Source organism: Mercenaria mercenaria, chromosome 10, assembly GCF_021730395.1.
Source record: "Mercenaria mercenaria strain notata chromosome 10, MADL_Memer_1, whole genome shotgun sequence".
NCBI lineage: Eukaryota > Metazoa > Mollusca > Bivalvia > Venerida > Veneridae > Mercenaria > Mercenaria mercenaria.
In genome coordinates this window covers 40,036,003-40,059,887 of record NC_069370.1, presented here as the reverse complement: position 1 = coordinate 40,059,887, position 23,885 = coordinate 40,036,003, and the positions used below count along the sequence as shown (strand labels likewise).

Genomic DNA, 23,885 nt, shown 5'->3' with positions numbered 1-23,885 from the left:
GCTAGAGCCAAAATTTGAAATACCTTTAAACCGCTTCGTCGGCATCAACTGTTAAAAGATGTTCATAAAACTTGGTCTGTAGCATTATTATAAGGTCCTCTGCCAAGTTTGTTCAAATTGGTGCACCTGATCCCTTTTAGGGCCCGCTAGTGCCAATATTAGAAATACCTTCAAACAACTTTTCATGAACCGCTTGAAGGATTTTCATCAAACTTGGTCTGTAGCATCATTGTAAGGTCCTCTCCCAAGTTTTTTTCAAATGGGGGCACTTGGCCTCTTCTAGGGGCCGCTAGAGCCAAAAATTAGAAATGCATTTAAACGACTTCTTCTCGTGAACCGCTGGAAGGATCTTCATTAAAGTTGGTCTTTAAGCATCATTATAAGGTCCTCTCCAAATTTTGTTCTAATGGAGGCAGTTGGCCCCTTTGAGGGGCCACTACAACTAAAAATAGAAATTATGACTTTAAAGGGCTTCTTACGAACCACTTACTGGATCTTCATCAAATTTGATCTGTAGCATCATTATAAGGTCCTCTCCAAAATTTGTTCAAATGGGGGCACTTGGCCCCTTTTCGGGTCCACTAGAACTAAAGATATAAATGCCTTTAAAGAAGCTTCTTGTCATGAACCACTTAATGTATCTTCATAAAATTTCATCTGTAGCATCATTATAAGGTCCTCTCCCAATTTTATTCAAATGGGGGCTCTTGGCCCCTTTTAGGGGCCGCTTGAGCCAAAATTAGAAATATCTTTAAATGACTTCTCATGAGCTGCTAGAAGGATCTTCATCAAGGTTGGTTTGTGGCATTATTATAAGGTCCTCTCCCGATTTTGTTCAAATTGGGGGCACTTGGGCCACTAGAACTAAAAATGGAAAGTACTTTTAAAAGACTTCTGCTCAAGAACAGTTTGATGGATCTTCATCAAAGTTTGTCTGTAGCTTCATTATAAGGTCCTCTCCCAAATTTGTACAAATGGGGGCAGTCTGTCCCCCTTTTAGGGGACACTAGAACAAAAAAGTAAATGCCTTCAAAAGACTTCTCATGAACTGCTTGATGGATCTTCATCAAACTTGATTTGTAGCATTATTATAAGGCCCTTTACCAAAATTTCTCAACTGGGGACACTTGGCCCTTTTAGGGGCTGCTAGAGCTTAAACTGGAAATACCTTAAAACAACATAATGAATGGCTAGATAGATTTTCATCAGACTTGGTTTGTAGGATCATTATAAGGTCCTCTCTCAAATTTGTTCAAATGGGGGCAGTTGGCCCCTTTTAAGGGTTGCTAGGGCTAAAAGTAAAAATTCATTTTAATGACTACTTATCGTGAACCATTCAGTGGATATTCACCAAACCTGGTCTGTGGCATCAGTATAAGGTCATCTCATGAATTTGTTTAGTTTGGGGTGTTTGGTCCCTTTTAGGGTCAGATGGTTAAGGTCCTCTTCAGGGGAGCGACTTAGGCCCATTTTGGCCTCTTGTCTTATATGTTCCAGTTCGAATAAAACTTAATATACGTCATCAAAATGACGTAGATATGCCCCTTTTATTGAGACATTCATGTCTTTGTTGACGGTTACGGCCCTTTTTATGCTTAAAATGAAAAATTTTTAGGAGGGGATATACTGGTTTGTTTATCTGTCCACACACAGGAGTTGACATCTGAATTCATTTTGGTTAACAGGCCAAGTTAGATTTTGGTAACAGTCCACCAATTTTTGGCAGGACTATTTCCCCATCGAAGAGGGAGGGGTTTATTGTTTTTCAGATGTTGGTCGGTATGTCGGTCTGTCCGTAGACCAATCGGTTTCCGGATGATAGCTCAAGAACGCTTGGGCCCAGGATCATGAAAGTTGGTAAGAAGGTTGAACATGACTAGCAGATGACCCCTATTGATTTTGCGATAATCAGGTCAAAGGTCAAGGTCAATATGACCCGGAACAGTTAAACGGTTTCCGGATGATAAATCAAGAATGCTTTGGCATAGGATCATGAAAGTTGGTAGGAAAGTTGGACATGACCAGCAGATGACCCCTATTGATTTTGAGATTAGTAGGCCAAAGGTCAAGGTCACAGTGACCCGCAACAGTTAAATGGTTTCCGGACGGGCCTAGGATCATGAAAGTTGATAGGGAGGCTGGTAGTGACCAGCAGATGACCCCTATTGATTTTGAGATTAGTAGGTCTAATGTCAAGGTCACAGTGACTCGGAACAGTTAAACGGTTTCCGGATAATAACTTGAGAACTATTGGGCCTTGTTTATACTAATTTATTTTAGGTCGATTGTGAAACAAGTTCTACAACTATTTTAATCACTCTCGACACCTCGTTCCTGATGGAATCCATCGCCACGTAGGTATGTGAGAAGAGGCCAGTTTCCCTTTTTTGCAGTTTCCCTGTGCGCCAAGCAAGGGAGCTACTGGTACCATTTTCACGTCTTTGGTATTACGCGTCCGGGGATCGAAATTACGACCTCCCGCACTCGAAGAGGACGCTCTACCACTAGGCTATCGGGGCGGGCGGTTTAGGTCCAGGATCACGAAACTTAATAGGTAGGTTGATCATGACCAGCAGATGACCCCTATTGATTTTGAGGTCAGTAAATTAAAGGTCAAGGTCAGAGTGACCCGGAACAGTTAATCCTTTTCTGGACGATAACTTGAGAACGCTTGGGCCTAGGATCACAACACTTAATAGGGAGGTTGACCATAGCCAGCAGATGACCCCTATTGATTTTGAAGTAAGTTGGTCAAATGACACAGACCATGTCTACGGTTTCCGGATGATAACTCAAAAACGATTTTGCTTAGGGTAATGAAAGTTGATAGGGAGGTTGGTCATGACAGCAGATGACCCCTATTGATTTTGAGATTAATAGGTCAAAGGTCAAAGACACAGTGACACGGAACAGTTAAACCGTTTCCGGACGATAACTTGAGAACGCTTGGGCCTAGGATCACAAAATTTAATAGGGAGGTTGATCATGACAAGCAGATGACCCCTACTGATTTTGAGGTCAGTAGGTCAGGGTCAGGGTCAAGGTCACAGTGACCTGGAACATTTAAACCGTTTCCGGATGATAACTTGAGAATGCTTGGGCCTAGGATCACAAAGTTAATAGGGAGGTTGATCATGACCAGCAGATGACCCCTATTGATTTTGAGATCAGTAGGTCAAAGGTCAAGGTCACATTGACCAACAACAGTAGAACGTTTTTGCCAAATAACTAGAGAATGCTTTGGTCTAAGATCACATTTGAAACGGAGGTCACTTATGATTGGTAAAGGACCCATAATTATTGATTTCAGGTCAGTACGTCAAACGTCCAGTGCACAGTGACCAAATAATTTCTGTTCCTTGTGCAGTTGTTTGGTTGTCCATTCAATAACCCTTGAAAGGATGAATGGATTTATATTTAAGGTGCCACCTGCATAACAAAACAACCATGTATAAATTTTAGACTTTATTTCTGATAGAAATCTGAAAAAGCACTGTTAGATTTAGTTGACATTTACTTATATAACTGATTCGGGTTTTTTGCATTTAATTTATGGTAGCACAATTTCCTGGTCGGTTTAATGCCAGTGTTGATTTTGATTAATTCATTCTCAACTTTTTTAGAAAACTGTTTATATTTTGACAGGATCGGGGTGCAATTCAACACCCTACCTGTACAACCAGATACTACACCTCCTTGAAGTTTTTAGACATAGTATCAGGAATAATTTATGTCCTAAGAAGGTCATTTTCTAAAATATGTTAAGGGAAGAACGACAACTCTGTTCGAGTCGTTAGTCTTCCTTTCAGTCGAGTTGTTGCTCTTCTACCAGTACCGTACAAGCGAAATTTTTATGTCGGGTAGAGCATGCGAGATAATGAAACATTTTGCTATTTACACTGGAACAATAAAAGAATCAGAACAGATGCATTCAAGCAACTTATGCATATTTCACTTTCCTTTAAACACCGTTAGTATTTTCAACCGGTGGCCAATTAAAAAAAATTGTTACGGTTAAATTTAACATGTTAGGTGATTTTCATTCTTGGCGTGATGATTGTGTGCGTAAATAAAGGATTCAAGCCTCCACGCTGACTTTGTTATGCCTATTGCACGTGTTTCATTTCTTCAGTAGAAACTACTATACCGCATTTCTTCCGTTATACATACGGTACAATATTAGACTTAACTGTTTTCAGTGATTTTCCATTTAATTATCCCATTTAATTATTATAGCACGACTGATTCTGCCTTTGCGAACAGTGTGGATCATGATCAGCCTGCACATCCGTACAGTCTGATCAAGATCTGCACTGTTCGCCATACAGTCAGTATCTCTTTCGTAAGCACCCCTTTTAACAGTTAATGTACTATCCAAATTGAAATGATGGACAAGTTCATTATAAAAATTTAGCGGGGTAAGGATTACACGAAAATCAATCGGAGGAAAAGGCCTAACGTTTTTTTTTCTAAGAAAAGAAATCAACTTATATATTTATAAATCGAAGTATGAACAATGTAGTAAAATATGATATAAGTATTCCCATTTTGAACACTCAGTTTGAAAAGTTTCGCGCAGATGTATGTTTATGAACAATCTGTGAAAACTTAAACCATTTGGTTTAATAGATGTGTCCTTTCGGAGCATCAAAGTGAAATTTCCGGGTTCTACGTTCTTTCTGAAAAAAATATATTAGCCGTTAATCATAAGATTGTCGAAAACGAATGAACTGGGTGTTAACATTTATAGACTTTACTTTAACTCCGACGATTTTGTAAACCTTTGTATGTAAAAAGTGTTATTGGAAATGATTAAATTTTTCACAGATATTTCATAAACAAAGACATTTGCGCAAAACTTTGGATTTTATGTTCGATTTTTCAAACTAACGAAATTGTTAGGGAATTTCTTAAAACATAACGATCGTTTCCAGACCAGAAGTTGTAAATGTAAGCCACAAAAGTGTCAAATTGGCTTCGTATCAATAGAAATAAATGAAAAACTTTACCTACCAATTAACAGCCGGGGTATTTTTTTATCAAGCAAGCGTCAGGATAGATGAATTTACACTTACACTTGCCGGTTATCCAGTGTGATATCAAGGAACAGGACTTTCGGAGATAGAAGCACTGCTTCGGCATCGTCTGATGTGACCTGTTCTACGCATTTCCAGACCTGCACAGAGCTGACCTGTTGTTACATTTCCACACTGGTGTCAAAAATACTGCCTGAGATCCTTCACACAGTTTGTTGATTTTTCTCATAGAGTGACCGACCTTGACCTGCATCCGTAAATTTTTGTGGAGTTATGCTTTTATTGAACAGTATAACATATTTGTTTGACCTGTATTATCTCATGCATGTTGTGATTGCATCCACGAGGCAGACCTTCACTCCAAGTTACAGATTCTGTTGACAGAGAGTGGTCGACGCAAGCCGTGGAAATATCAAGTAGCACGAGGCCTATAAACTAACTAGTTTTGGTCAAAGACTGGAAAGAAGCCATTCTGAACCTTCCCTGCAGAGATACATTTTAGTGAAACGCTGTATGCAGACTGTAGTCCCTCATGAAATGCTGCTACGGACTTGCATCTAACGCCCCCCGAGCGTGCATCTAATAACGCCTCTGACATGCATCAGTTATTGCCTTCTCGAACGGATGTACATATCATGAATGGCGCCCCGGAAGTGCATCTAATGCTGCCTCGGATTTGCATCTAATGCCGCCTCGGATGTGCATCTAATGCTGCCTCAGATTTGCATCTAATGCCGTCTCGGACATGCATCTAATGCCACCGGACGCACATATAAAGGTGTCCCGGGCTTACATTTAATGCCGCCCCGCGCGTGAATATATTGCCACCCCGAAGGTGCATCTTATACCGCCCGAAAGTGCATCTTATGCCGCCCCGTACGTGCATCTATTGCCGCCCAGTGTGTGCATCTAATGTCGTATTGAACGTACATCTAATAGCACCCAGGACGTACATCTAATACCACACAGATGTACATCTAATACCCCAAGACGTACATCTAATACCGCCCGAAAGTTCATCTAATGCCGTCTCGAACGTTCACCTAATGGCACCCGGACGAGCATCTAATGCCACGCGGATGTACATCTAATACCCAAAGACGTACATCTAATGCCACCCCGGACGCTAAAATGCCAACGCGGACACTGCAAATAATGCCACCCCGAACGTACATCTAATGCCGCCTCGTATGCTGCATCTAATGCCACCCCGAACGTACATCTAATAGCGCTCCGGACGTACATTTAATGCCGCCCCTATGCTGCATCTAATGCCACCCCGAACGTACATTTAATACCGCCCCGTATGCTGCATCTAATGCCGCCCTGCACGTACATCTAATGCCGCCCCGGACGTACATCTAATGCCGCCCCGTATGCTGCATATAATGCCACCCCGGACGTACATCTAATACCGCCCCGTATGCTGCATCTAATGCCACCCCGTATGCTGCATCTAATGCCGCCCCGGACGTAAACTAATGCCGCCCCGTATGCTGCATCTGATGCCATCCCGGACGTACATATAATACCGCCGCGTATGCTGCATCTAATGGCACCCCGTATGCTGCATCTAATGCCGTCCCGGACGTACATTTAATACCGCCCCGTATGCTGCATCTAATGCCACCCTGAAAGTACATTTAATGCCGCCCCGGACGTACATCTAATGCCGCCCCATATGCTCATCTAATGCCATCCAGGACGTACATCTAATGCCGCCCCGTATGCTGCATCTAATGCCATTCCGGACGTACATCTAATGCCGCCCCATATGCTGCATCTAAGGCCATCCCGGACTTACATCTAATGCCGCCCCGTATGCTGCATCTAATGCCACGCCGGACGTACATCTAATGCCGCCCCAAATGCTGCATCTAATGCCGCCCAAACGTACATCTAATGCCGTCCCGGACGTAAACTAATGCCGCCCCGAACGTACATCTAATGCCGCCCCGAACGTACATCTAATGCCGCCCCGTATGCTGCATCTAATGCCGCCCCGGACGTACATCGAATGCCGCCCCGTATGCTGCATCTAATGCCACCCAGAACGTACATCTAATGCCGTCCCGGACCTAAACTAATGCCGCCCCGAACGTACATCAAATGCCGCCCCGGACGTACATTTTATGCCACCCCGTATGCTGCATCTAATGCCACGCCGGACGTACATATAATGCCGCCCCAAATGCTGCATCTAATGCCGCCCAAACGTACATCTAATGCCGTCCCGGACGTAAACTAATGCCGCCCCGAACGTACATCTAATGCCGCCCCGAACGTACATCTAATACCGCCCTGTATGCTGCATCTAATGCCGCCCCGGACGTACATCGAATGCCGCCCCGTATGCTGCATCTAATGCCACCCAGAACGTACATCAAATGCCGCCCCGGACGTACATTTAATGCCGCCCCGAACGTACATCAAATGCCGCCCCGTATGCTGCATCTAATGCCGCCCCGGACGTACATTTAATGCCGACCCGAACGTACATCTAATGCCGCTCCGTATGCTGCATCTAATGCCGCCCCAGACGTACATCTAGTGCCGCCCCGTATGCTGCATCTAATGCCACCCAAACGTACATCTAATGCCGTCCCGGACGTACATCTAATGCCGCCCCGAACGTACATCTAATACCGCCCCAGACGTACATTTAATGCCGCCCCGTAGGCTGCATCTAATGCCACCAAGAACGTACATCATATGCCGCCCCGGACATACATCTAATACCGCCCCGTATGCTGCATCTAATGCCACCTTGAACGTACATCTAATACCGGCCCGGACGTACATCTAATGCCGTCCCGGACGTACATCTAATACCGGCCCGTATGCTGCATCTAATGCCACCTTGAACGTACATCTAATACCGGCCCGGACGTACATTTAATGCCGCCCCGGACGTACATCTAATACCGCCCCGTATGCTGCATCTAATGCCACCCCGAACGTACATATAATACCGCCCCGTATGCTGCATCTAATGCCACCCCGAACGTACATCTAATACCGGCCCGGACGTACATTTAATGCCGCCCCGGACGTATATCTAATGCCGCCCCGTATGCTGCATCTAATACCACCCCGAACGTACATCTAATACCGCCCCGTATGCTGCATCTAATGCCACCCCGAACGTACATCTAATACCGGCCCGGACGTACATTTAATGCCGCCCCGGACGTATATCTAGTGCCGCCCCGTATGCTGCATCTAATGCCACCCGAACGTACATCTAATGCCGCCCCGTATGCTGCATTTAATACCGCCCCTCGACGTACATCTAATGCCACCCCGAACGTACATTTAATACCTTTGCTTATATTAAAAGTGATTTTATATCTTCTACCTCTTATAAACGGAGAGTATGGGATTACAAACAAGCTGACTTCCAAACATTGAATAATTTGGTATTGTCGACAGACTGGTCTTTTTTATATACTGGATCAATTGATGATGCAACTCACCTCTTTCACCAAAAATATTTAGAATTAGTCGAATCCTGTGTCCCTTCTAGTATAGTAACAATACGGCCTAACGATAAACCATGGTACAACTCCGAAATTCGCCGTACCTCGAGACAACGCGACCGTCTAAAACGAACCGCATTAAGATCTGGTAAAAATGCTGACTGGTTAAAATTCAAAACAATACGAAATAAAGTTAATAATATGATAAAGTACTCAAAGGAAATATTCTTTAACAATTTAGAATTCTCGATGAATGAAATCAGTTCTTCTAATCCTCGGCAATACTGGAAATTGGTAAGAATGTTAGTAAAAGAAAACTCGAGCAATATTGACTACATTCCGCCACTTTTAAATGACAATAATGATTATACTAGCTCCGACGAAGACAAAGCAAACTTTCTTAATAACTATTTCGTCTCTATTTCAACGCTTGATGACTCACAAACTGGTCTTCCAGAATTCAGTCTTAAAACCAATATCATCCTCAACAACATTGTAATAACAGAACAAGATAAAACGGACATTTTATCGAATTTAGCTATTAATAAGGCTAGCGGCCCGGATGAAATAAGCCACCAAATGTTAAGACAGACGTCAAAGTCAGTATGTTTCCCGTTAAAAATCATATTTAATCGATCACTATCTGAACAAATATATCCGAATCCATGGAAACTAGCAAATGTTATGCCAATCTTTAAAAAGGGCGAAAAATCTTCGCCTTCCAACTATAGACCCATTTCCCTAATAAGCTGTTTAGGTAAAGTAATGGAAAGAATCATGTTCAAGAATATATATAATCATCTCCATTCCAACAACCTTATATACAAACATCAGTCTGGCTTCCTACCTGGCCATTCCACAGTCTACCAACTTATTGATATCTATAATCAAATATGTAAATCCATTGACGAAAAACAACCGACATGTATGGTATTTTGTGACATATCTAAGGCATTTGATAGAGTTTGGCATAAGGGGTTAATATTCAAACTTCGACAGTATGGTATCTCGGGCAATATTCTCAGCTGGATAGATAACTACTTAAAAGACCGTTCTCAAAAAGTATTCGTCAAACAATCATTTTCTGATACAAAATATGTGAATGCTGGGGTTCCTCAAGGATCAGTGCTTGGTCCCTTACTATTTTTAGTTTACGTTAATGATATTGCTGAGTCACTTATAAGTACTACTCGTCTATTTGCCGACGACAGCTCCCTTGCAGTTTCTACCAACAACATTCCTCTCATGGAAGAAATGTTAAATTCAGATCTTGAAAAAATTTCTTCTTGGGCAAAGCAATGGCTGATCAAGTTTAACCCAGCTAAAACAGAAGTGATGTTCTTCGGGCTATCTAACTCCATGAAACCATCCCTTATTTTTGAAAATACACCGCTTAGTTTTGTCGCCCATCATAAACATCTAGGAATTACTTTCAGCCAAGATGGCAAATGGCATGACCATATCAATAATATTTTGGCATCAACATCGAAAGTGCTCGGATCTATGCGTCAATTAAAATACAAACTGAAACGCGTTACACTAAATCAAATTTATATAGCTTACTTAAGACCTCTTATTGAATACACATCAAATGATTGGGACAGTTGCACGGAATATGAAAAGAACTCTCTGGACAAAATTCAATATGAAGCTGCCAGAATAGTGACAGGTCTCACGCGTTCCGTATCAATAGAACGTCTTACACAAGAAATAGGTTGGGTCTCCTTGTCAGATCGTAGAAAAATTCAAAAACTGAATCTGATTTACAAATATAAGAATGGTCTATTGCCAGAATACCTTAGGGAACTTTTTCCCAACTCTGTTGAAGATTCGACTCCATATAACTTAAGAAACAATTCTGACTTCGTCACGCTATCAAGACGTACTGAAATATACTCTAAATCTGTCGTCCCGTCATCACTGAATCTATGGAACGAACTCGATAATAGCATCCGTGAATCGCCGACGCTCGCTTCTTTCAAATCCCAGTTAAAAAATATGTTCAAACCACCAAACGTACCTAAATACTTTTTATACGGAGAAAGATTACATTCAGTTCATCACGCACGCATGAGAAATAGGTGCAGCAACTTAAATTTTGACCTTTTTACAAACCATCTCAGAGATGATCCTATTTGCGCATGTGGAGATGGAATTGAAGATACAGAACACTTCTTTTTCAAATGTACTCGGTTTCGAAATGCAAGACTACAACTCTTTCAAAGTACTCGTTCTTTCCATCCATTAAGCCCACGCAAACTTCTTTTTGGTGCGGATACTTTGACTGATTCACAAAATGAAAAGATCTTTAATGACGTACAGGTATACATAAAAAATACAGGACGATTACATCAACAAGTATAATTATAGCGCTTCCTGGTCACAGATTACATGTAGTACCTAGTTCAACAGGGGGTCGAGCATCGCGGGGGATGGGGGGAGGGGTGCGGTCGGTCGCGTTGGTGGCACTGTAACAGAAGTACAACCATAGTTTTTGTATAATCATTTTTTCCCTTTTTTGTTTCCACTTTTTTCTTTTCTTTTTTGTTTGTGTAATCGAAACATTTTTCAATGTGTTTTCTTTATTTCTTCAAATTATAAAAACCGCCATTAGTTTAATCTACAATTATTTGACGCAGTGGGAAGGGCTGCTTATAATGTTGGTATAACTTAAAGTCCAACCCATTTGCTATTTTCATACTTCTGTATTAGATATGTGTATATTATGTATATAATGAAAATATGCAATAAAATATGATTAAACTAAACATTTAATACCGCCCCGGTAGTACATCTAATGCCGTCCCGTATGCTGCATCTAATGCCACCACGAACGTACATCTAATGCCCCCCTTATGCTGCATCTAATACCGCCCCGGACGTAAATCTAATGGCGCCCCGTATGCTGCATCTAATGCCACCCAAACGTACATCTAATGCCGCCCCGGATGTGCATTTAATGCCGCCCCGTATGCTACATCTAATGCCACCCTGAACGTACATCTAATACCGCGTCGGACGCTGCATCTAATGTCACCCCGAACGTACACGTAATACCTCCCCGTGCGTAGATCTAATGCCGCCCCGGACACTGCATCTTATGCCGCCCCGTATGCTGTATCTAATGTCACCCTGAACGTACATCTTATAGCATCTAATGCCGCTCCGGACGCTGCATCTAATGCCGCCCCGGACGCTGCATCTCATTCCACCCCGAACGTACATGTATTACCTCCCCGTGCGTAGATCTAATGCCGCCCCGGACGCTGCATCTTATGCCGCAACGGACGTGGATCTAAGCATAAGTTTTTCAAAGACTACTGAAATAAATTGATTTATTAAAAGTCTGCATAGAATATAGATAATACTTTAATATCTATCATTTATTTTGAAAGGTTACCCAAACTTAACGTCATTCTTCGGAAGATGTACCTGGTAAGTCTCAAGACAAAGTACTTTCTGTGAATGCTAAGCTGATACGTCTGTTAGAAGCAGCAATTAATTAACACGGTTAGAACTGACTGTCGAAAGTTCGCCATTATTCAGACTCTTGTCAAAAACTGTGATATATATTTACTCAAACTGTAGATCATGAAAGTCTCGACAACCAGCAATAGAGGACTACTTTAGTTTGTTATTGCCGTAAACCGATCAAGAACTTCCGTGTTACAGTATCTCAACTACTATTAAATCTTTCATGTTTCGAGAGCACTCGGAAGGGAGGTTACTTTTGATTGCCCTTTTGAACTTTGATGCCTTTTAAAATACACATAAACTGAAAACGTTTGCGAGTATTATATATACATGTGTACTTCAAATACTGTAGGCAAGAATTCTTAACACCTCATCCAGATTTGAAAATTATCATATTCGTAAAACTTGTATGCAACTATTTTTTTATATTCAGTTATCCGGCATTACCAAAGATCGTAGCTTCTTTCTTTCTTTTTTTCTTCTTTTTTTTGTGACACTTGAAGAATGGCTGTCGTCCCTTGTTCATGTGGAGCTCGTGTTATAACTAGAAACTTAAAAGCATTATAGAATAGAACAGTTTATTTTATAACTTTGGAATTTAACTTGCATTCCTCTTCCATACATGTTATACATTTATTAACTGGCTTGTTGGTCAATAGTCAAAACTATCTCCCGAGGTCCGAATAATCAACTATTGACCGGCAAGCCATTTAGAAAAGTGTTTCATTACATGACACAGGAAACGAATTATCTTATTTTTTTTCCTATCTAAGTTTAGCCCAGCAATATTCAACGTTGAAATATAGACCAATAAATAGCACAAATTTTGTACCGGTGATTTAAATACGGAGTCATGTTATAATAAATGCTGTTACATGTTGAAATCGATTATAAACGAGTCCATAAAGCACCGACCTCCCGACTTTTGCGTTCTTATGTAAAATTTACTATATACTGCAGGTTTGTTCAGAAAGAAATGATAAAAACGGTCACTTGCAAAAATAATTGATTTACAGCAAATTAAATAATTTGAAACCTTTCTATTTGATATATAAGGATTCTTGTACTAATATCTTTGAAGTTTTGCATCGACTGAAACTTTTTCTTAAAATAGTTCAGTTTTTATTTTTGAGGGAAAAAAACAACAGTGGACATGTTTTTTTTCTTTTTAGAGTAATCTTTATTGTGTTAAAAAGGAAACAAAGGACATAAAATAAGAACGAAATATATATCAAATATAAGAAATGTCGAGAATATGTTAAAGAAGTTGCGCGAGTACAGAAATTTGCTTTTTGTATCAAAAGTATTCAAATGAGTCCGGTATCTCGTGCCCTGTGGTTTCACGCAGCATGAGGAGAACGTAAAACTAGATGTTTATCTTTTGAAATGGAACTTTTAACCCAGATTTTCTCTCACGTTGGAACGTCCGCTGGGAGCTCATTGGATTGCAACTGATCCTATTTCAGAGGGTTATTCGCGGTGATTTTTCAGCGGGAATAAACAATTTATTATATCAACAGTTCTGAGCAGTGGTTTTAAGACAAGAACATTATTATGCAGACGACAGTTTCTTCACTTGTTTATTTTATAAAACTGAACTGGAACGAAGAAACAATATTCATTTGATTCAGGAAGGTCATCCTCTGGGACTCTAACGTAAGTTCACAGTCACGTGGGCGTTCATTCATTTGTTTGACATTTTAGACAGTACTTATAGTGACTCAACACTGTAGATAACCTTAACGCTACTTGATCTACTCTGTACTTAAAATAAATGGGTTTTTTTTCTTTACTTTTTTTTTGTAAAGTTATTTTATTAAATGTACTCTGTACTACATGAATTATAGACGCTATAAAGTTCCAGGAAAAGTTTGAATTTCGGGAAGAAATCTTATTTGATAAATGTATTTCTTATATATTTTTTTTGCCGTCAGAGAAAAACTATCTGTGGATGAATGACTGCACGTAAGTTTCAGGAGGAAATTCAGATTTGATTTTGTGATATGTTGAAGCGCTCTGGAATATTTTGTTTCTGTCATCGCTCAAGACACGGCTGGATTTATTCGCGCTGAAGGACCTATACTCCATGTAAATTACGAAGTCTGCGAGCGTTTCCTTTCTTTGGCTACATACAGGAGCGGAATTTATTATAATAATTGCATAAACTTAGCGCCATATGTTTTGTTTTTAATGTAAACATTAACATGGGCGTGACAAGAGAGTGAAAAATCTGGGAAAAGTTATCTTTGTTTTAAATTTCTTCCTGCAAGTGAGATAAAAAATGGATTTAAACATGTTTCTGGTGAAATTTGGAATTATCGTAATGTTTTATATTCAACCAGTGTTCCTGGCTAAAGGTATGTAAAATAATTTATTAATGAATCGCAGACCTTTATTGGAAATTTTCTTGTTATTTAAAGGGGCGAGTTCTAAACTTTCTGTGAAGGAGTTTTTTATGCTCTGTTATAGAAAGGTACTTTTATTATTTATTCCTTTATTTAAGGCATTTTATCAATTTTGTCGTGCAGAAAGCAGTACTGCCAGGTCAATTCGCAGTCCCATGTATAGACTTAGCCCTTCGTGCATTTTCACACGTAAATTTTAAAGATTGTTATATCACCGAATTTCGCCGTGCTTTTCGCTCAAAACAATTTTACAATTAGAGACAACATGTTGCACACAAGGCTGGCGGTGCGTACTCATACACAGAAGGGCACGAGTTCAAATCCAACACGAGTTTTACTCGTAATATTTGTAAATATATGTAAGACGAATTGAATTGTTATCAGGATAAGAGTTCTGTGTATGACAAATCAGGTTATTGACATTTCTTGCCTCCTACAATAATAGGTTGAAGGACTTTAATCTGTGAAACAGGATAAACGTAACGTAGCAGGATATGGTCATCCACTCTTCAGTCGATTGACCTCTCACTTCTAGATATCTTCTCTTCCTGCTTAAAGAAATATTTGTTTATCCTGTGTCTACTTAGACCTTATAAAGACTTGTTTATATCCTGATCAGTTGCTGTTAGTGTAATCCTACGCAGAGTACTGAGCGCATTTTGTAGAAACAGGATATATCGAACACACACGGTTCCTGTCAAGACAGAGGCAGTTTATCTGGTTCAGCAAGCCTCGTTGGATATACTTTTTCCATCTCAACCTCGATTTATTCATTCATCATTTCGACCTCGATTTGACCATTCTCCATCTCGACATCGATGTATTTATTCCCCGTCTCGACCTCGATTTATTAATTCTCCGTCTCGACCTCGAATTGTTTATTCTCCGTCTCGGCCTCGATTTGTTTAGTCTCCGTCTCGACCTCGATTTGTTTATTCTCGGTCTCGGCCTCGATTTGTTTATACTCCGTCTAGACATCGATTTATTTATTCTCCGTCTCGACCTCGATTTGTTTAGTCTCCGTCTCGACCTCGATTTGTTTATTCTCCATCTCAACCTCGATTTATTTATTCTCCGTCTCGATCTCGATTGGTTTATTCGGCCTCGATTTGTTTGTTCTCCATAGCGACCTCGATTTGTTTAGTCTCCGTCGCGCCCTCGATTTGTTTAGTCTCCATCTGGACCTTGATTTTTTAGTTTCCATCGCAACCTCGATTCATTTTTTCTACATCTCGACCTCGACTGGTTTAGTCTCCATCACGACATCGATTTGTTTATTCTCCATCGCGACCTCAATTTGTTTAGTCTCTATCGCAACCTCGATTTATTGATTCTCCATCTCGACCTCGATTGGTTTATTCTCCATCTTCTCGACCTTGATTTGTTTATTTTAAGTACTGCATTTACGCAAATACTATAAGATAATTATGGTCTGACAATTAAATCAAGCAGCACATATATTTCATTTTATTTGACTCTAAACCATATCAAGGCGTAATTGGTTTCAAACGTAAAATGAAGACTGTAGGTTGCATTAAAAAATCATCACTTTTTTTATGTTCATATATCTCACTCAAAGGGAGGGGGTGGGGGAGGGTTTCAGAGAAAACATTATTGCCAACGAAAAAGAACAAACAGACAAACTCAAAGGTTTCTGCATCGCAGCATAAGCCTTGTATCCAACCGGCTTCAGTGAATTATAGAAGTTAATATATACAGAACCAAATACATTTGACATACAAATTGTATAATTGCGCAGTGATATATAATGTATTGTATATGAAATAAGTTGACATTTTGTAAAAGGTTATTACATCCGCTCACACAAAGTCCACATTTAATTTCATGCAGTATTTTGTGATTTTATACGATATATTGATGCTGATGACCCGTGGCACTCCGCGACTCGAGGGTTCGAACCCACTGAGGATCGCAACACATGGTGCATTCGTACTGAATTTTCTTTGAAAGCAGATTCTAGATTGGTTTGAATATTCTTTAATTCATCTTCAGAACTTGACAGAACTAATAATTAGCTCAGAACCCAACTATAATACAATTACTTTTCTCAACGCAATTATTTGTATTAAATCGAGTAAAGTTGTAACTGCTGTAGTGGTCACATTACTCATTAGATTTGCTACACGCCTGGAAATTTGTCGATTGTTTCAAAATTTTGAAAATACCTTCTGTAGTTAGTAATTGTAATAGAAAGACATTATAAAGTCATTCTATACGTGTTAAGAACTTGTTATCTCCAATAACATCTTTTAGTCAATGAAAACATTAGTCAAGCTATAAAATCATTACACATTAAGGTACCTATTTAAACAATAATGGTTTAAAATTTTCGACATCTTATTTCAATTGATATCTGTTTTAAAGATTTTGAAATGTTCATGTTGATCTGGAGGGCGTTTAAAGTACCAAAAAAAAAAAAAAAAAAAAAAAAAAAAAGAAGAAAGAAAAAAAAAAGAAATCAAAGGTTATAACAAAGCGAGTTGTAGTGGCGGATGAGTAAACGGTCATGAAAATGCAGCGTAAGCTTCTCTCATTGTCATGGCTGTAGTGTATTTATGGAAAATGACTGCTACTTCCATTGTTTTCCTCTAGTGCACTGCACTTATTTTTGAAGTGGTTACCATTTACAAATCACTCCCCCAAACAAGGAAAGCGGTGCAATTACGTAATTTCGTGTAAGGCACTTTAGAGTAAGTTTACATAAGACAAGAACAAGAATTCCCCGGAGACAATTGTATATAGATTGTGTTCATATCATTGGTTAATGAAAATCGTGACTTTGAATGCGTAGAAAAAATTATACTGTAGTCCATGGAACAAAATGCTGACAATGTGCCTCTTGTTTGCACCACAGTAGACACGAAAACTGGACAAACCGCTCTTACGAATGGTACCAGTCGTTTTGGGGAAAAGGGGGAATGATATATAGTAGAATATTTACAAGGTAAACTATATTGTGATCATTCTTGCATACCAGAGGGGTTTACCATGATTCCCTAGTTTAACGTCTAGGGATTTTGACGAACTTCTGAGCAGGAAGGTCTATCAGTTGTTCCAGTTCTGAGTGATGAATCGGAGAATATATACTATTTGTATATGTAAACGCATAATACTTCCTTCAACTTTTCGCCAATATATGACCGTTCTATAATGACCCAGAGATTACAGTCATGGTTATGATCCGTATAAGTTGTTATCTTAAAATTGACTAATTTTCTATATCTTTATTTCATCAGAATTCCGTCTAGTTATTGAACGATACGTGTTCCCGCGGGATGATATGCTGCATTAATTAAGCATTTATCTCAATTCCCACAATTCCAAGCGGTGCAGTAATTACGGAAAGACGTTTCAGAAGTTTGCAGAACTTACTTGAAATCTAACATATGTGCGGGTATCTGTAATTTGTCGCTGTCTAATGTAATATTTATCACATAAATTTGTAATCTTGCTTAACAGTTGGCACCAATCACAGACACTCATCGGCAGTTAATTAAATAAATATTCACCGACACAGAAGCCCGTATAGTCGTCCGTGAGCAGAGTCTGAAAATTAGAACAAGGCTTGAAAGTACTAAATTTTCCATTTACACTTTCAGAATTAAAAATATTATAAAGAAAATTAATATGAAAATATCACACGAGCAAATAGCTTTCAGAGTACAGGTATGTAGCGATTTGAAAATGTTGTACAATGGTGTATGAGACCATTTATAAATACGAGCAACAACAACAACAAGACAAATAATTGAAAATGATTGGAAGTCATCACCGATGCCTAATCTTTAAATGAAACTGTAAGTCTGAAATATTTTATACTGAGTTATCAGACACGTGCAGAGATTGTGATAAGTCATGGGTTAATTGACCGCCGACATATAACTCAAATACTGTTGAAAATGTTAATAAACTTGTAAATCAAACAAAGAAATGAACATGTATCGACTTGGAATACGAAATGCCACTTACTGAAAAAAGAAATATGTTCTGCTGTCTCAGTTGTTTACATTATCCTTCCCAGTTAACGTAAATATTTTTTCTACACATGAAAAAAAAAAAAATCAGAAGTTTAAAGTATGATTCAGTTGACTAACTGTATAAATATCAGAATTCAAAATGTTCAAATACATTTTTCTTATATATTCAACATGTTCTAATGTTTTCTCCTAATATATTCAACAAGAACGCTGTAACACATTTTCGTCGGAAATCCTAGAGCTGCCTACAGAGTTTTTATTTCTGTCATTTAATGGTTAGAAATATAAAAACTACAATATTGCAGAACTATGTTGACTAGTAAACACACTCCCTTCGTGTCCAAATTATTACCTAGAGTATTTATGTTGCATCCAGTCAAGACTTTAAAACGTTTTTATTTCACGTCGTAGATAACCAAGAAGTAAAAAAGCCATAAAACCTGTAGAAAATCAACATAGATAATAATAAAATTTACTTGAATTTCAGGAGAAATGGAATTTGTATATTATATGTTTTATCTTGGATCACGTTGTGCAGGAGAGGTTTTGCTACCCTATGTTATGACAAGCGTGAAAAAAAGATGAATACGACCGTGAGAATTCAATATAGATAATTGTTCTGTGAGTAGCTCTTTCACAGGCGTATTCATCTTCATAATTACACATTTATAGGGTTATTCTTGGCGGGACGTAATTACTTCTTAATTCCTTAGACTCTCACTTGAGAGCAGTTATGTCAGGACGATGTTATTTCTTAATTCACCATTTTATGAGTATAGCAGCAGTGGCGTAGTTACTTCTTTATTCCGTTTATTTATGTGAGCACTTCCCTCTCTCTAAAGTTTAGAAACTTCTTAATTCCACCTTCGTATATGCACACCGAGTGGGAAGGTAGTTACCTTTCGTAAGACCAGTTCTCTCTGAAATGTTTATTATTTTCATATATCAACGTTAGTATATGCACACCTAGCAGAAGGATAGGTATGTCTTTAATCCATACTTTCATGAGAGCAGCTCTGTCTCAAAAGTTTAGTAACTTCTTAATTTCATATTCTAACTTTATATTAGAATAAACCATACTTCCATGGGAGCTTAATTCATCGTTTAGGCGGGACGTAGTTTTTAAATTCTGTACTACTACGTGAATACATCTCTAGTGGTTTCCGTAACTGCATATTGTTGTTACCATTTGACAATTATAGTCCATACTTGTGCCGATGGACTTATTATACTATGGCATAACATTTTCCGCTGTGGCATAACATTTTCCAATCTTGAACAGGTAAATCTTCAAATGTAAAACATATCGTGTCTTTCTTATCTTAGAAATGGAATCTTTCATGTCTGCATTTTAAGATAGTAAATCTTTTATATAACCAATAGATAGATAGTCCCGTGCTTGAAAATAATGATAATAAAAAAACGCAAAAAAATATACGAAAAGAAAAAAGAAAAAAGAAAAAAGAAAAAAAAAAAGAGGCAAATACGCGTTTGAAAGTATGAACGGTAAGAAGGGAGATGTAAAGGTAGTATGTAAGGAGAGACCGGTTTGGACAAGTAAGTGCGTACTGTTTGGAAAAAGAGGTATGGAGATGTTAAGGTGGTCAATAAAGAGAGAACGGTTTTGACGATTTAGTGTGTACTGTATGGAAAATGAGGTATGGAGATGTTAAGGTGGTCAATAAAGAGAGAACGGTTTTGACGATTTAGTGTGTGCTCTATGGAAAATGAGGTATGGGGATGCTAAGGTGGTCAATAAAGAGAGAACGGTTTGGACTAATGAGTGTGTACTGTATGGGAAATGAGGTGTGCAGATGCTAAGGTAGTCAATAAAGATAGAACGGTTTGGACGAATTAGTGTGTACTGTATGGAAAATGAGGTATGGAGATGCTAAGGTGGTCAATAAAGAGAGAACGGTTTGAACAAATTAGTATTTACTGTATGGGAAGTAAGGTATGGAGATGCTAAGGTGGTCAATAAGGAGAGAACGGTTTGGACAAATTATTTACTGTATGGAAAATGAGGTATTGGGATGCTTAGGTGGTCAGTAAAGAGAGAACAGTTTGGACAAATTAGTGTGTACAGTATGGAAATGAGGTGTGGAGATGCTAAGGTGGTCGATAAAGAGGGAACAGTTTGGACAAATTATGTGTTCTATATGGAAAATGAGGTATGGAGATGCTAAGGTGGCCAATAAAGAGGGAACAGTTTAAAGAATTACTGTATACTGTATGAGAAATGAGGTATGGAGATGCTAATGTGGTCAATAAAGAGAGAACGGTTTGGACGAATTAGTGTGTAATGTATGGAAAGTGAGGTATGGAGATGCTAAGGTGGTCGATAAAGAGAGAACAGTTTGGACAAATTAGTGTGTACTATATGGGGAATGAGGTATGAAGATGTTAAGGGTATCAATAAGAAAGAACGGTTTGGACAAATTAGTGTGTACTGTATGGGAAATGTGGTATGGAGATGCTAAGGTGGTCAATAAAGAGAAAATAGTTTGGACAAATTAATGTGTACTGTATGGAAAATGAGGTATGGAGATGCTGAGGTGGTCAATAACGAGAGAACGGTTTGGCCAAATTGTTATTTTCTGTATGGAAAATGAGGAATTGGGATGCTAAGATGGTCAATAAAGAGAGAACGGTTTGGACAAATGAGTGTGTACTGTATTGGGAATGAGGTGTGGAGATGCTAAGGTGGTCGGTAAGGAGAGAACGGTTTGGCCAAATTATTATTTTCTGTATGGAAAATGAGGAATTGGGATGCTAAGATGGTCAATAAAGAGAGAACGGTTTGGACAAATTAGTGTGTACTGTATTGGGAATGAGGTATGGAGATGCTAAGGTGGTCGATAAAGAGAGAACAGTTTGGACAAATTATTACTTTCTGTTTGGAAAATGAGGAATTGGGATGCTAAGATGGTCAATAACAGAGAACGGTTTGGACAAATTAGCTTGTACTGTACTGAAAATGAGGTATGGAGAAGCTAAGGGTGTCAGTAAGGAGAGAACGGTATGAGCAAGCTAGTGTATAATGTGTGCCCAAAGGAGTATGTAGATTTAAATGTTATAAGTAAGGAGAATCAGGTATTTAGCCGGGGACTGCAATGGATGGTATGAAGATTTCGCGCACAGTTCGGTATGGACTTTTCAGACAGGACTTTGCGGACGTATTGCAAGAGTTAAATTTTAGCAGCTGTTACCACAGGGGCATGTTAATATAACCTAAGTTAGTATGAAGACATCGGTGGAAACACGCTGAACAGCCCTGCATGGATATGTAGTATAATATATAAGTAATTCATTATGTTTGTTCTTTTTTGACAGCATTGGAAGACGGTAAAGTATTTTAATGAATGTCCACAACTTGTAATCACCTATCCCCGATGACATAAATGTTTCTGGAAGCATGTATCTATATGATATCCATTCTGGTGAAGGGTATAACAGTATCTCACTTTTTTCACCCTAGTTCTTATCCTTCTATAAACATATATACGCTATATCTTACAAATTATCCAAATCTGATGACTTCAATATATGTGAATAACTTTTTTCATATCATCTTTTACACAGTAACTATCTATCTATCTGTTCTGCACCATCCACTTCCATTTCTATGGCTTGTTACAAACTGATTCCCATTGTACTTTTCAAAATAAAAACAAAAAACAACTACTACTACTTTAGCGTACTTCTCAGCTATGTATTATTTCAACAAGTTTCGTCGCCAATTGTTTTTACAAAATGAATGAGTTTCAAGCAAATATATCTTAGTGATTTAAAATCATAACACTTCCGTTACTGTTACATGAAATGTTAACAATGAATTACACAAACCGCACTATTTTTCACTAGTAGCATATCTAGGAAGTAGAATTGTAAGATCTAGTTATCAGTATTCTTACATGTAAAAAAAAAACATGTTTTCATCTTATGTCATGTCCTTTCAAAGTTTGTAACCAATTTTTTACCCGTTAAACCCTTGTAACTAGTGAGATACTGCAAAATAACTAGATCTATTTTACTGTTATTTAATATTTTTATTTATTTTACTAAAAAGTTGTATCTGTAAGATTCATATTACAGGTTATTCTATTGCAAAACGAAAACAAGGTATTTGACCTCATTATCATTACATTACAGAAGCGCGAACAGCTACGCCCACGGCCGGGAGCGAAAATTTAAGTGATCCTCATCTTATAAGCGTTTTTACAAGATTACACAATTGCTTCCACGTGTTCAGGAGCTAGAAAAAACAATTTCTGAATAGATTAACGGGCTCACATTTCCAGTCTATATATAAAAGATAGAACGGTATTCTCATGCCAACAAGTGTAACATGATAAAAAGAAATCAATTAAGACAAGAAAAGAATTATACGATATAGTTATATTGGTGTTAATTATTTGCCACAAGAAGCAAAGTGTTATTGTAACAAGTAGTGTCTTATCATTGTACACCTTAGTACAATGTTAAACATGAACACGAAAAATTACGGGCATGTCATCAATGAAATCATAAAACAAATCATAGATGGCGTTCAGTGCTAGTCAGAAAATTAATCAGAAAAATACCTGACTACCAGAACACTGCTCCAGCTGTAAACCCGAACATGCAGAGTGTTCTTTGACCCTACCAGTCATAGCATTGACAATGTTGGAAATACTTATTATGGTTGCCGACCTGGCATTGCCGCAAATGCCAACGGTCAGAAATGGCATAAAGGCGGATGATGACGTAATTATTTCCGGTAAAGACCATAACGTCCATCTATATGAGAAGTCACTTTGGAAAGCCCTTCAAGGCAATAATACTTAAGTTCGATCCAGAAATGTATAGCGTTAAGCAAATTAGTGCATATGTACAACAGCCCTGAATTAACGTAGCTTCAGGAACTGCGTTTCGTAAAAGAGCAAGCATGCGTTCAATAAACATGCACTTTATTTGCGCATATATAAGTAATGTCAGAAATAATGCATTAATTCTTTAGATTAATGTAAATATAAATGATACTGATTACATTTGTCGGCAAAAAACATAATTCAGTGCCATATTGCTGGCATTTGTTGAGAAGGGCGAAGTATTAATTTTTTGGTAAATATTAATGTCAAAGTTATATATGTGCGGAAGTGTGACCGTATATTTTTGCAGAATATGCACGTTCTGTTGGATAAATAGACATTTACATGAGGAAAATGCATGTTTCTTTGATGACAAGTTTGTAGTTTGTATAATAAGACAAACCCCAGATATGACTATAGATTAGAGGCTAGAGCTGATGTATGCCGTGTTAGTCATGCAAAACGCATTATGTAAGTGTATTTTTAGGCTTTTCCAAGTTTTAAGGTAATTCCCCAAGACTGTATTCAGTATACATGTATATTCTGAAATTCCGGTTACGCGTACAATCCACACTTTAGAGTTCTTCTATTTTTACATTCATGAAAATTCTTACGAAAATGAGCAGATAACGCCTGGAGTCAC

General features: G+C 38.5%; 1 protein-coding gene across 2 annotated transcripts in view; it reads left to right on the top strand.

Moving 5' to 3' along the window:
- The first annotated feature begins 13,149 nt into the window (after window positions 1-13,149).
- Window positions 13,150-23,885, top strand: part of LOC123561838 (uncharacterized) — a 33,398-nt gene continuing 22,662 nt past the window's right edge. The window contains exon 1 of one of the 2 annotated variants that reach the window (XM_045354479.2): window positions 13,150-14,346. In XM_045354479.2, coding sequence (XP_045210414.2) covers window positions 14,271-14,346 — 76 coding nt within the window. In that variant the 5' untranslated portion in view covers window positions 13,150-14,270. The remainder of the gene's footprint in view (window positions 14,347-23,885) is intronic. The other variant, XM_045354482.2, reaches the window with a different exon arrangement.